The sequence below is a fragment of the Osmerus eperlanus genome, chromosome 20 (genome assembly GCF_963692335.1).
Source record: "Osmerus eperlanus chromosome 20, fOsmEpe2.1, whole genome shotgun sequence".
Lineage (NCBI taxonomy): Eukaryota > Metazoa > Chordata > Actinopteri > Osmeriformes > Osmeridae > Osmerus > Osmerus eperlanus.
Genome location: NC_085037.1, coordinates 1,311,238 through 1,324,923, shown reverse-complemented (window position 1 = coordinate 1,324,923; position 13,686 = coordinate 1,311,238). Strand labels below are relative to the sequence as shown.

At 42.3% G+C, this 13,686-nt stretch overlaps 1 protein-coding gene across 4 annotated transcripts; it reads right to left on the bottom strand.

Annotated features, from left to right (window-relative positions):
- Positions 1-1,060: 1,060 nt before the first annotated feature.
- LOC134040639 (NACHT, LRR and PYD domains-containing protein 3-like) lies at positions 1,061-13,054 on the bottom strand. 4 transcript variants are annotated; one of them, XM_062486643.1, is made up of 8 exons: positions 12,945-13,054; positions 9,896-10,175; positions 9,334-9,462; positions 7,207-9,019; positions 6,896-7,063; positions 5,743-5,916; positions 4,686-4,732; positions 1,061-2,041 (listed from the first exon to the last, which is right to left on the bottom strand). In XM_062486643.1, the coding sequence occupies exons 2-8, from the start codon at positions 10,164-10,166 to the stop codon at positions 1,485-1,487; spliced, it is 3,159 nt and encodes a 1,052-aa protein (XP_062342627.1). In that variant the 5' UTR covers positions 10,167-10,175; positions 12,945-13,054; the 3' UTR covers positions 1,061-1,484. The 4 variants fall into 4 exon arrangements, with proteins under 4 accessions (XP_062342627.1, XP_062342628.1, XP_062342626.1 ...); XM_062486644.1 differs by lacking the exon at positions 9,896-10,175 and having other exon boundaries at positions 12,945-13,033; XM_062486642.1 differs by lacking the exon at positions 12,945-13,054 and having other exon boundaries at positions 9,896-10,401.
- Positions 13,055-13,686: the final 632 nt, after the last annotated feature.

Sequence of the window (13,686 nt, the reverse complement as noted above, 5' to 3'; positions counted from 1 at the left end):
TAAATAAATACATAAAAATGATTATATGTGTATTCACTGACGTTGAACTTTTCTGGCAAGGGGGTGGGGGGGCTCTGTTCTGTGGGGGAAAAATCATTTCCCGTACACCACTCCATAAAGGCTACGCTTAATAACACAACAGACTATAACTCGGACATGGTAGATTGGAAACTCAAACAACATAGGCATACAGTAGCCTTTCATGTCTTGATGAATCAACAATTAAGTGAGTGTCCACCTTCCTCTGGTGGTTCCTCTTCAGAAGGTCCATTGTCTCGTCCTTCTCAGCTATATCCCTGTCATCCTCAGACTTCCCCTGCTTCAGCTGCAGCTGCAGGTGTGCTGTTGTGTTTGCATGCGTTACCTCAGGCTGACCTTGCAGTGCACAAGTCTGGAGGAGTCCATGAGTAACTATACCACCCTCAACACTTTGGGAGTTAACAGACGAAGACAGAACCAAAACTGAAGTGCAAGGGTTTATTTACAGTGATGTAGCCAAACGACAATGGACACACGCCAGAGGGAAGAGGAACTATGAGCGGGGCCAAAGAAAGTAAATTAAATATAAAGTATGAAACTAAACAAGTGGGTATATATGGCTAAGCTACAACATACAGAGGAGCCGACAAATACACAGACACACACACGCGCACACAGACACACATACAGACACACACAGACACGCATACAGACACACTGTGTATAAGGTGTTAGTTTTGTGTTAGTCCTTTGTCAGGTATTGTCCCAAAAAAATTCTGTCGTCACTATATTCTAGTATGTTGGGCATCACGATTGCCTTTTGAGCTTCGCTAAAAGTCTGAGTAGTACTTTGATTCCGTTTTTGTTGTTTTTTCAAAGACACCTAAGTTGTTTGATATCTTGTTTTTGCTGATGGACATTAATTAAAAGAACCTCTTGCATGATATCTGTCTCCTGCCTACAATCCACTCAACACACTGTGACAGCGATTTAGCTTAATGTTACACAGATTCTTTTTACAATATAACCTTCAACTGAAGTAAATTATGTTTGAGAAAGAAACACAAATGCATTTTTTTAAAGTAAGCAAGTACATTTTATTTATAAAGCACACTCTAACACAGCAAGGCTGACGAGGTGCCGAACAAAATCAGTCTTTTTTTTTTAAAGACACCATAAAATACATAATAAAAACTAAATACAAACAGTCAATAACAGTAAAATAAGTAACATCACAACCCAAGAGGTAGTGGGAAACGCAAGTGCATATAAGTGTGTTTTAAGTTTGGATTTAAAAACAGACGATGAAGGAGCCTGTCTGATAGAAAGGGGAAGTTGATTCCACTCTCTAGGACCGGCAACTGCAAAGGCTCTAAAGGAAATTAAAGGAAATCTGTCAAGAAATACTTATTTTTAATGGAACAATGTGTCCCACAATTATTGGCACCCCTACATTCAATGCTTTGTACAAACTCCTTTTGCCAATAAAACATCACTGAGTCTTCTTAGCATGTATTAACGTTAGCTATTCTACCTGACACAGGGACTGAGCTGTCATAGTCATAAAGCATAAACCCTGGATAGAGGGGCTCAGAGAATGTGGTGTGGAATGTGTGCAGGTGGGTCAATGTGTCAGAGGAGACTGTGTAGAAGGACAGAGTGCCGGCCGGCCAGTCCAGATACACTCCTACTCTGTGGGAGCCGGAGGGGGGGACAGGTATGTCAGTTCTCTTCTTATTGTGCCAGACAAAGTAACTGTGATTACCACAGTACAGTCTCCAGGACTTGTTATTGAATCCAAGCCTGCAGTCAGAACCCCTCCCTCTCCTGCTGATTCCTTTATACGTCACTGCTATATAAACCCCTCCACCACTCCACTCTGCCTCCCAGTAACAGCGCCCAGACAGACCCTCTCTACACAGCACCTGTGGCCAATAGTCAAATCTCTCTGGGTGATCAGGATACAGCTGCTCATCTCTCATCCATGTCACCTTTCTGTTCTCCTCAGACAGAGAGAGGTTTCCATGTGCTGTGTTTGGGTCCAGCGTGAGCTCACAGACATCTGATGGGGGAGACCAAGACACAATATTACGGATCATCATCATTCACACTAGAATGACCCCTCTCTCCTACATTTACATTTAGTCATTTAGCATACGCTCTTATCCAGAGCGACTTACAGTAAGTACAGGGACATTCCCCCGAGGCAAGTAGGGTGAAGTGCCTTGCCCAAGGACACAACGTCATTTGGCAGAGCCGGGGATCAAACCAGCAACCTTCTGATTACTAGCCCGACTCCCTCACCGCTCAGCCACCTGACGCCCTTCTCCTCCTTCCTCCACCCTTTCACTATGTCCCCTTTTTCCGTCTATCCATCCTGTGCGTTCCTCTACTATCACTTTGTTCTCTCTCTCTCTGTCTTTCTCCCTCCCTCTCTCTCTGGTTCTGCATCCCATCCCTCCCGTACTGTAATGAATGGTAACTAGAGAGAGCAGAAGAGAGGAGAAAAGAGGAGAGACAAGGGTACACACACTCTCTCACACACATTGCACACTAAGCAGTTACTGGAGATAGACACTGGTCCACATACACGCTATCACATACACACAAACACATACACTAACGCAGTGTGTATTTGTGTGTATATGCTGGGTGTATATGTGTTGTGTGTGCATGTGAGTTTGTGTGTGAATGCATTTGTGTGTTTGTGTGTGTGTATGCGTGTATGTGTGTATGCGTGTATGTGTGTGTGTGCGTTTGTATGTGTGTGTTTGCTTATGTGTATGTATGTAAATGTGTGTGTGTGTGTTTGTATGTTTTTGTGTGAGTGTTTGTGTGCTATCGATGTGTTTGTGTGTGTGTGTACGTGTATGTGAATGTGTGTGTATGTGTTAATGTATGCAGTATGTCTGTATGCCTGTATGCCTGTATGTATGTATGTATGTACAGTTAGGTCCATAAATATTTGGACATTGACACAATTTTCATCATTTTGGCTCTGTATACCACCACAATGGATTTGAAATGAAACAATCAAGATGTGCTTTAAGTGCAGACTTTCAGCTTTAATTTCAGGGTATTTACATCCAAATCAGGTAAACGGTGTAAGAATTACAACACATTTTATATGTGGCCCCCCCCTTTTTAAGGGACCAAAAATAATTGGACAAACTAACATAATCATAAATCTAATTAGTGACATTGACTGCAAATCCTTTGCAGTCAATGACAGCCTGAAGTCTGGAACCCATAGACATCACCAGACGCTGGGTTTCGTCCCTGGTGATGCTCTGCCAGGCCTCTACTGCAACTGTCTTCAGTTCCTGCTTGTTCTTGGGGCATTTTCCCTTCAGTCTTGTCTTTAGCAAGTGAAATGCATGCTCAATTGGATTTAGGTCAGGTGATTGACTTGGCCATTGCAGAACATTCCACTTCTTTGCCTTAAAAAACTCTTTGGTTGCTTTCGCATTATGCTTCGGGTCATTGTCCATCTGCACTGTGAAGCGCCGTCCTATGAGTTCTGAAGCATTTGGCTGAATCTGAGCAGATAATATTGCCAGAAACACTTCAGAATTCATCCTACTGCTTTTGTCAGCAGTCACATCATCGATAAATACAAGGGAACCAGTTCCATTGGCAGCCATACATGCCCACGCCATAACACTACCTCCACCATGCTTCACTGATGAGGTGGTATGCTTTGGATCATGAGCAGTTCCTTCCCTTCTCCATACTCTTCTCTTCCCATCATTCTGGTACAAGTTGATCTTGGTCTCATCTGTCCATAGGATGTTGTTCCAGAACTGTACAGGCTCTTTTAGATGTTTTTTGGCAAACTCTAATCTGGTCTTCCTGTTTTTGAGACTCACCAATGGTTTACATCTTGTGGTGAACCCTCTGTATTTACTCTGGTGAAGTCTTCTCTTAATTGTTGATTTTGACACAGATACGCCTACCTCCTGGAGAGTGTTCTTGATCTGGCCAACTGTTGTGAAGGGGTTTTTCTTCACCAGGGAAAGAATTCTTCTGTCATCCACCACAGTTGTTTTCCGTGGTCTTCCGGGTCTTTTGGTGTTGCTGAGCTCACCAGTGCGTTCTTTCTTTTTAAGAATGTACCAAACAGTTGATTCGGCCACACCTAATGTTTTTGCTATCTCTCTGATAGGTTTGTTTTGATTTTACAGCCTAACGATGGCTTGCTTCACTGATGGTGACAGCTCTTTGGACTTCATATTGAGAGTTGACAGCAACAGATTCCAAATACCATACTTGAAATGAACTCTAGACCTTTTATCTGCTCCTTGTCAATAAAATAACGAACTCCCATGAGGGAATAACATACACCTGGCCATGGAACAGCTGAGCAGCCAATTGTCCAATTACTTTTGGTCCCTTAAAAAGGGGGGGGCCACATATCAAATGTGTTGTAATTCCTACACCGTTCACCTGATTTGGATGTAAATACCCTGAAATTAAAGCTGAAAGTCTGCACTTAAAGCACATCTTGATTGTTTCATTTCAAATCCATTGTGGTGGTATACAGAGCCAAAATGATGAAAAATGTGTCAATGTCCAAATATTTATGGACCTAACTGTATGTATGTATGTATGTATGTATGTATGTATGTATGTATGTATGTATGTATGTATGTATGCATCCCTTGTATGACCATGTGTACTATAACCAAGTAGCAGTCAATACTCACATCTCCTAGGGATAGGTTTGATCCTGCACTCTCCACCATAATCCACACTGTAGGAATAAACATAGGAATGATGCGGATGAACCTAACCCTAACCTAGTGACTTTCTAAATAAACATGTAATTTCTATCTTTTCATAAGAGGCATATTCCATCTGAGTTAGTTCAGTCATCCTTATGTTTTCCTAGTTAGGCCTATAAATAAAGGAGTTTAACCAAATGCATGTCAGGGCGAAAATGGCAAAAGATGACCTAGAAACTGTGTATTTGGAACGGCAGATTAGAAAGGCAGATCTTGAAATTGAGTTGTTGGTTCTCTGGTTAGAGGTGGGGTCATGGTTGTTAGAACACTGTAAAATACAAATTGTTTTATTTATTTTTTTAGGAAAAAAAGAACATCGAATTGATAGTGTGATGAAAAACAGTAACTTGTGATTAAATATTCATCAGGGAATTACAGAATATCTAATCAGGGTCTCAAAATCCTCTCCCGACATAAGGTTATGAGAATTGTGTTGGCTTCAACATTGATCGGATTGTCGAGGAAAGGACAGTTGCTTCAGGCTCAGCATGAGGAGATAGGGAGAAACTCATGGTTTGTTAAAAATAAGCTGCCAGCCAGCAGGTTAGGTTCACAGAGTTTCCCTCATTTTAAGGTTAGCAAACTCACAGTTTTCACAAAACCCGTTTTCTGGAATACACCCCAGGAAATGCATGTCGAATATGTTGCAATTATGTTCACCTGTCTATTCGTTGTTGCGCAAAATGACATTAACCCTTGTGTTCTCTTCAGGTCATTTGACCCCCCCACGTGTTGCGACGACTTTACCTCATACAAAAATAAAGTGAAGTATTTTCTTTTAACCGTCGGGATGTCTCACACCCCCCACAGCGCGAAGGTTATATTAAAGGTCATATTAAAAGAAAATGCTTTTTATTTGTTTTTGTATTGGGTAAAGTTGTCGCAGCACAACGATGGGTCGTTGTGAACCTTTGGGTCATTGTGACCCGAAGGCAGCACAAGGGTAAAGAGGTATATAAAAAACACAAAATCTCCTTACTTGAGTTTCTCCAGTTTACAGAGTGGATCCTCCAGTCCAGCAGAGAGCAGCTTCAATCCTTTTTCTCCTGGATGATTGTAGCTCAGATCCAGTTCCCTCAGGTGGAAGGGGTTGGACCTCAGAGCTGAGGCTAAAGAAGCACAGCCTTCCTCCGTGACCAGACAGTCTGACAGTCTGTAGAAAGAGGATCAATATTGTGACAGAATCCATGTGGGTCTCCAGAGTGAGTCAGCACAGAGGGGATCATTTGTCAGGTGCTGTCGTAGCTGCACCTCCCCTTCATTAGACAGAATTAATTCCCCCCCCCCCCCAGTTCAGGAAGGATTTGTTTGTGCTCATTTTGGTGGTCATGGTTCTATGGAAACTCAAAACATGGCCAGCCCAAAGAGGAGACATGAGCAAGAAGAGGAGTAGCCTTCTAAACCAAATGGACAGCATAGACATGGTATGACACAGGCTTTGGTTTCCTTAACAACAGAGACATGTGTTGACTATTTCTATAAGACACATTCATTATTTGGTCCCCAGACCCTAATTTTAACTATCCAGTTGAGCTTTTTCACATTTTAAACCAGTGGTGTCCAAGTGCCTACCATGAAGACACTACTGTCCTCTTAGTTGGGACTGTCTGTCATACCAGCTTGCTGTTCTGCAATGTAACCTAAATGTGAACATACCACTTTAGAATGAATACATGTACACCAAAACTGAGACAACATTCTCATTCCTCTGTAGTGCTGAGGTACTGACAGAAACAACCTTGTGTGAGTTCAAACTGTAGCTTGAAACTGTAGTTAAGCTGTACTCCTTTACATTTACATTTACATCCTTTCACTTTACATTAGAATAGAGAGCAGCTACTGCCAACTTTCCTACAACAGGGCTAACTGAGAGATAGAGATAAGAGCATACCAACAAAGACTAAATGCTATTGGACAATATTTGGATAGTAAAATAATAGCAAGTTCGTCTCTAAAATTAAATGGTATATAACTTTCTTAGGTCATTAGAGAACCATCTAGCTCTTCATCAAAGATGTATAAAAGTCTTTGCAGCACAAGGCAACAACATTGACTACTCAAGCCCAAATCAAGCTTGCAAATATAGCGTGTGAAATGTAACTAGATGTTTTCTGTTCAGCATGATTACCCACCTCAGCGTCTCCAGTTTACAGCCTGGATTCCCCAATCCATCAGAGAGCAGCTTCATGCCTGAATCCCCCAGGTCATTGTTACTCAGGTTCAGCTCTCTAAGATCTGAGGAAGGGAGAACCGAGGCCAGCGCTTCACAGCACCGTTCTGAGAGGTTACAGTCAGTCAGCCTAAATGACAGTAGGAGAACATAAGACATCATCAGGGTCATGTACTGATATGATATTTAAATAACAGAGAAAGGGCATATATTTTATTTGATATAATATTATAAGTTATTTGGTTATTTTAAGTTTGAATGCCTTATACATACAGAGCAGTTTTGGAGGCTTTGACCACTGGCAGCAGCCTCAGAAGACCTTCCTCTGATCTGGAGTAGATCTTCAGGTCAAACACGTCCAGTTTCTCTTCTAAAGTCAGCAACACAAAGACCAGAGCTGACCACTGTGTAGATGAGAGCTTCTCACTGGAGAAACTTCCTGAGCTCAGGTAGTATTGGATCTTCTGCACCAGAGAACGGTCATTCAGTTCATTTAGACAGTGGAAAAGATTCATGCATCTCTCTGGAGAGGGATCCTCTCTGATCTTCTTATTGATGTATTTGACTGTTTTCTCAAGGCTCTGTGCGCTGCTTCTTCTCCTTATTAGTAGACCTGTCAAGAGTTCCTGGTTGGACTCCATTGAGAGGCCAAGGAGGAAGCGGAGGAACAGGTCTAGCTGTCCATTCTCACTTTCTAAGGTTCTGTTCACAGCACTCTTGTAGAATCTGACAGGTGATTGGAGGAAGGTTAATCTATTGTAAAAATGTTTTGACATTAAATTCACATTGTCATTACGGAATGACAGAAACACATGCAGAGCAGCAAAAAGCTCCTGGATGGTCAGATGGATAAAGCAGTACACCTTCTCTTCACCACCCCATTTATCTTCAGAAAATATTTCTGTGCACACTCCAGAGCAGTTTGCAGCTCTTTGGACATCAATGTCACATTTTCTCAGGTCTGCCTCATGGAAAATCAGGTTGCCCTTTTCCAGTTGTTTGAACGCCAGTTTCCCTAGTGATCGAATAATCTTAATGTCTTTTTTGTCCCAGGGTGCGTCAGACTCAGCTTTTCTATTATACTTCACGTTCATCTTTCTGACTTGATCAACCAGGAAGAGTATGTAAACTTGAGTCAGAGTCTTGGGCAACTCTTTTTCTCCATGGGTCTCTAAAACTGTTGCAATAATGAAAGCGATGACTGGTATGTGACACATGATGTAGAGGCTCTTTGATGAGGGTTGCTTGATGTGTGAGATGATTGCTTTGGCTTTCTCATCACTGCATCTTTTCTTGAAGTACTCCTCCCTCTGTTTCTCATTGAACCCTCGTACCTCTGTCACCAGGTCAACACACTCAGAGGGGATCTGATTGGCTGTGACAGGTCGGGACGTTATCCATAGGAGAGCAGAAGGAAGCAGATCTTTCATGATCAGATTTGTTAGTAGCACATCAATGGACTTCGGCTCTGTGACAACATCACAGCTTTCATACTTCTCGTAGTTGAGGTTTATCTGGAACTCATCAAGACCATCCAAGATAAATAGAACTTTCAGGTTTTTCTTGTTTTCTTGTGTTTCTGTGAAAATGGCAGCGAGAAGCTCTTTCTCCATTTCTTTGAAGCATTTATGAATGACATCAATCAAGTTGTGCTTCTCTTGCTTGAACAAATTTAGCTGTCGAAAAGGGAGTGGAAAAATGAAGTCAATGTCTTGATTTTCATTTCCGTTTGCCCAGTCTAGAGTGAACTTTAGCGAGGAAAACGTTTTGCCAATTCCAGCAATTCCCTTGGTCAGAACCGTTCTGATAAGTTTGTTTCGTTCACGTGGGCATTTAAAGATGTTGTTGAATGTGATTGTTTTTTCTGACCCTCTAATCTTCCTGTATTCTGCCTCAATCTGTCGCACTTCATGTTGGTGATTAACCTCTCCACCTCCAGCCTCTGTGATGTAGAGCTCTGTGAAGATGCTGTCAAGGAGGACTTTCTTGCCATGCTGTTTCATTCTATCAACTGTTTCTTCGTACTTTGATTTGAGTTGTAGTTGATGTTTGCGTTTGTTGTATTTGATCTTTTCTGCATATTCATCTACAGAAAGAACATATAGATGTGAACTCAACCGTTTAATCATTTTCATTTCATTCATATCATTAAAATAAAATAAAGGTATACCTATTTGGAAAGTGAATTAGCAGACTAATATTGATTTTCCTAATATGTAGCTTCATCATAAGGTTAAAGTTTCACTTAATTATGAAAAAGTTGTTCTAAGTTATTAGAATTTAGTAGGGTGTCTATATTGTAATTATTGCCAAATGTAATGCCCTTTACTCTGTCCATCAACTCTTTCTTTCTAAATTAGCAGTAGATATCAGAAGATAATAATCAGTCCGATTATTTACCATACTCTAAGGGGTTTCCACTAGGCAGTTCATGGTCTCCAGTCTCAGTCGGGTTGGAAGAACCCTGGACTACCTGAGGAAGGCAAGAAGTTGAAGTGTTCTCACCAGCCTCCTCAGCACCACTGACATCTGTGAGGAGAGAGAAGACAGGAAGAGTCAGGGCTGCACTGTCTGATATTCTCAGGTTTTACACTCTATGGAGCTGTGGGTTTCCCAGATTCGTAGAACGCTCCTAAGAAGCTCTTAGCGTTAAGCGCTTCTTAACGAATCTGGGAAACGCGGTCCTTGTCTGTATCTGTACTGTGTTTCCTGTCCTGTGTTGGACTGGGGTTGGTGTTAGCAAGCGGGACTACCACCAATGTCACCTTATTTAGTTATGAGAATGGTGTCAGTCGTCTGCTGTCCTAAATGATATACACATGCAGTAACTTCAGACACAGGAAGGAGGGCAACATCTCCTCTACACTGTATCTGTAGCAGTGAAGACAATATATTTCTGAATATTACGTACAATCCAGTTTGATACAGTATTCAATCTGATAAACACATAGATTTTAAATACCCATGGAACAGTTTTTCATCAGCGACTCAGCAAGATCATTCTGTGGAATCTTCCCCAGGATCTTCACAGTGATCTTCAGAGCTCTTTCAAGTCCGTATGACTCCACCATCTTATCCACTGTGTCTGGTCTGTCAGCTTTCTCCAACTTGCTCTTTGGGATGGGATTAAACCCATCCACTTCATTCTGCAGGTACCACTGAAACCTCTTCAGATTGTTTTCCCCTAGTTGATCCAGAGTTCTCAACAGGTGTTCCGCATTACTTGTAGCCATTGTAGATTCCTGGAGAGAGTGAATCATGTAGACTATGGTTCTATGGTAGACTATGAGTGACAATAGATGTTTCTATTGAGTATGTTAAAACACTCTAGACATATCCAGCACAGAAGTATTGTCACATAGACAGTTATGTGTAATTTGTTTGCCACTTAACTCATTTTCATTCACACATAAAGGCAAGTTAGGTAAGTTTTGCAAAACTAGCCATTTTGGATTGAGTTTGAAAGTATCCAACCCAAAATATCCCACCCCCTCCCCTCATGGCCAGTCCCTCAAAACACATGTACTACTGCCTGACTACTCCCAGGAGGGCAACAGGCAAAAGTACCTCGTCCAATCCTTGCATTCGGTCCGACACAATGATTAGGTGTGTTTACTACAGTCCTGCGATGGGCCACAGATATCCGATTTATTTTATTTTACTGTCAGAGCATTTGATTGATTGCTATCAGGATGTGACATTTATTTGAGCAAATATGACAAAACGTGCTTCTCAAAAACACCTTACCTACACTGCCTTTAAAATGTGTTGTAGTCTTGTGTGTTGGTAAGTCTGTCTTTTTCATTATGTTCGGGGTTGGTATGAAATGAAATTGTGCCAAGTTTACTTGGTTTGTGCAGCAGGTGGAAACATGCACAAACAAGGTGCTTTGCGATGTATGATGTAGTACAGTAGATCAACATTATTGAAACAAGTATTATACATACTCGCCATGCTTTTGATGCTTTTCACTGTAACTCACCACATTAAATGTCGTTTTTATTTTTAAACATATTCTTCTCACAATAGGCTTGTTTTATAATCTCTTGCTATAAGATTATTGCCAAAACAACAGACTGAGTTCTGTGGAAATCACCAAGTGAAACCGGAAAATGCAGTTTGTAAAGCAGAGAGGAAGCAGAGAAGGCAGAACAATCAATTAACGTATTAATGTATCTAACCAACTGTCAAACTTTCTCTCTCAGAACAACCTGCTTGACCCCAACCAATCGGGCTTCAAGACTGGCCACTCCACAGAAACTGCCATCCTGTCAGTCACCACTCCCCTGCCAGAGCGGCTTCCAGGTCATCCGTCATCGTTCTGCTGGACCTTTCTTCAGCGTTTGATACGGTTAACCACCAGATCCTGCTCTCCAGACTTTCTGAGATGGGCATCACTGGCACTGCACTCCAGTGGATCTCATCCTACCTGTCGGGAAGATCCTACCAGGTCACCTGGGGAGGCAAACTGTCAGGCCCCCCCAGCTCTCCACTGGGGTTCCCACAGGGCTCCGTCCTTGGACCCCTCCTCTTCTCTCTGTACACCACCTCACTTGGACCAATCATCACCTCCCATGGCTTCTCCTACCACTGCTACGCTGACGACACGCAGCTGTACCTGTCGTTCCCCCCGACCGATCCGGGGATCTCAGCTAGGATTGAGGCCTGCCTCACAGACATCTCCGCCTGGATGACCGAGCACCACCTCCAGCTGAACCTCGCCAAAACAGAACTTCTCATGATCCCGGCTAAACCCTCCATCTCCCACGATCTCTCAATCACCCTGGGATCTGCGACGATGACCCCTTCATCCTCTGCCAGGAACCTTGGGGTTATCATGGACGACGAGCTCTCCCTCACGGCCCACATTGCTGCAGTCTCCCGGTAGATCCGGAGATACCTGTCTGAGCACTCCACCCAGCTGCTAGTCCAAGCACTTGTCCTCTCCAAGTTGGACTACTGCAACTCGCTGCTTGCTGGTCTCCCAGCATGGGCAACCCGCCCTCTTCAGAGGATTCAGAACGCAGCGGCCCGCCTGGTCTACAATCTACCCAGACGCTCCCATGTTACCCCGCTCCTCATCTCTCTCCACTGGCTACCTATCATGGCCCGTATCAGATTCAAGACCCTGGTACTGACCTTCCAAGCAGTGAACGGGACTGCACCTGTCTACATCAAGTCTCTCCTGCAGCCTTACACCCCCACCCGTCACCTACGGTTTTCTTCAGACAACCGCCTGGTGGTCCCACCGCTCAAGACTGCCCGGTCCCAACACAAGCTCTTCTCCTGTCTGGCCCCCCAGTGGTGGAATCAACTCCCTACCTCCATCAGAGACACTGACTGTCTCTCCACCTTCAAGAAAAGGCTCAAGACGCACTCGTTCCGGGAGTACAACGGAAGCATTAGGAATGGTTCGCTTGACCCGATGTTAGTTTCCTCAAGGTTCACAATGACTCTTGCTTAGAGACTTGTTGCTCTTGTGGTTAGTGGTAACTGATTTAAAATTTTTGTACTCGCTGTGATATATTGTTTTATTATTGTTGCTTGTTTTTTTTTCCTACAGGTACACTTGCACTTATAGCGGTTCATGTTGTTTAATTGTAACTTGTTTAACTACATGCTCTTATGGTTCTTCCCTTTGGCACTTACTTTGGTTGTTCACAATGTGTGCTTCATGTTTTGGCTACTCGCAATGTTTTTGTGGCTATCTTGTTGTTATTATCGGTGACCTATGCACTTTGTAAAGCTCTCTCTTGGAAGTCGCTTTGGATAAAAGCGTCTGCTAAATGAATAAATGTAAATGTAACCAAACAATTAAGTTAATTAATTAATTAAGTTAAACAATAAAAGTTATCTTGGTCTTTTTAGATCATATTAGTTGAATAAATTTGTCCATAAGACTAAGAAAAAAAAGGCAACTTCACCTTTTCTTAGAAAACTCTGGAACATCACCTTCTTTGTTACTGTATGTGCAAATTGATACTGTGAAATAATATTGTAGAATTACTTACTTTCAAGTCGGTTTTTCAGTTTTAGAATCAGCCTTACAGATTAATGTAGTCAGAAATTGGATCTTGCGCAAAATATTTCTACTTCCTCCTTTACCAGTGTCTCACCTTACCTCTCTCATTCAGGCCACCGTATCAATCTCTATATATGGACCAGTAGGAAAACAGAATGTGAGCCCACCTACATATGGTCCAATAGGAACCAGGTTTATGTAAGCTAGTCTGACTTGTTCTCATTGGTTCTCAGTTATTATCTGTCTGTTCCATAGAGCAATTCCTTCAAATTCCTTCATTTTTGAAGGCAATGAAACAGGCAGGGTTATAAGAGACATGTATGTAAATCATTTTGGATAGCATTACATTCCAATTCTTAAGGCTTTGGTTACCTTTTTATGGTTTTGAAACTTCCCCCTCTTTCATTTAACTATTGTAGTAGTTGGTGATTTCTAACTTCATACACTGCCAGGTTATTGACATGTTGAGACCTGCCTTTGTAGATTATACAAGTCACAATTTGGAGGCTATATTTTAAACTGCCTGTTGGGGGAGAAGGCATACAATTACAAAAACCCAATGTCAAAAACCCAAAGATCATGTGTGCTTGTCTTGATTGTGGCTGTTAAATTAGCATCTTTCTCTAGTTTTCCGCTGTTTCATAGAACGTTTATTGAGTCGGTGCTGACATTTCGTGTTGTGGTATGGTTTGGGAATCTGAATCTGGCTAATAAGAACAGGCTTGATCGGC

Bases quoted from the DNA above. Each gene is read 5' to 3' on its own strand.
- LOC134040639 (XM_062486642.1), bottom strand. From the start codon at position 10,193: ATGATTCACTCTCTCCAGGAATCTACAATGGCTACAAGTAATGCGGAA. The intron at 9,463-9,895 runs GTATTTAAAATC...CTCTCCTCACAG, and splicing joins GATGAAAAACTGTTCCATGG to ATGTCAGTGGTGCTGAGGAG. The intron at 2,042-4,685 runs GTGAGTATTGAC...CTCCCCCATCAG, and splicing joins CAAACCTATCCCTAGGAGAT to ATGTCTGTGAGCTCACGCTG.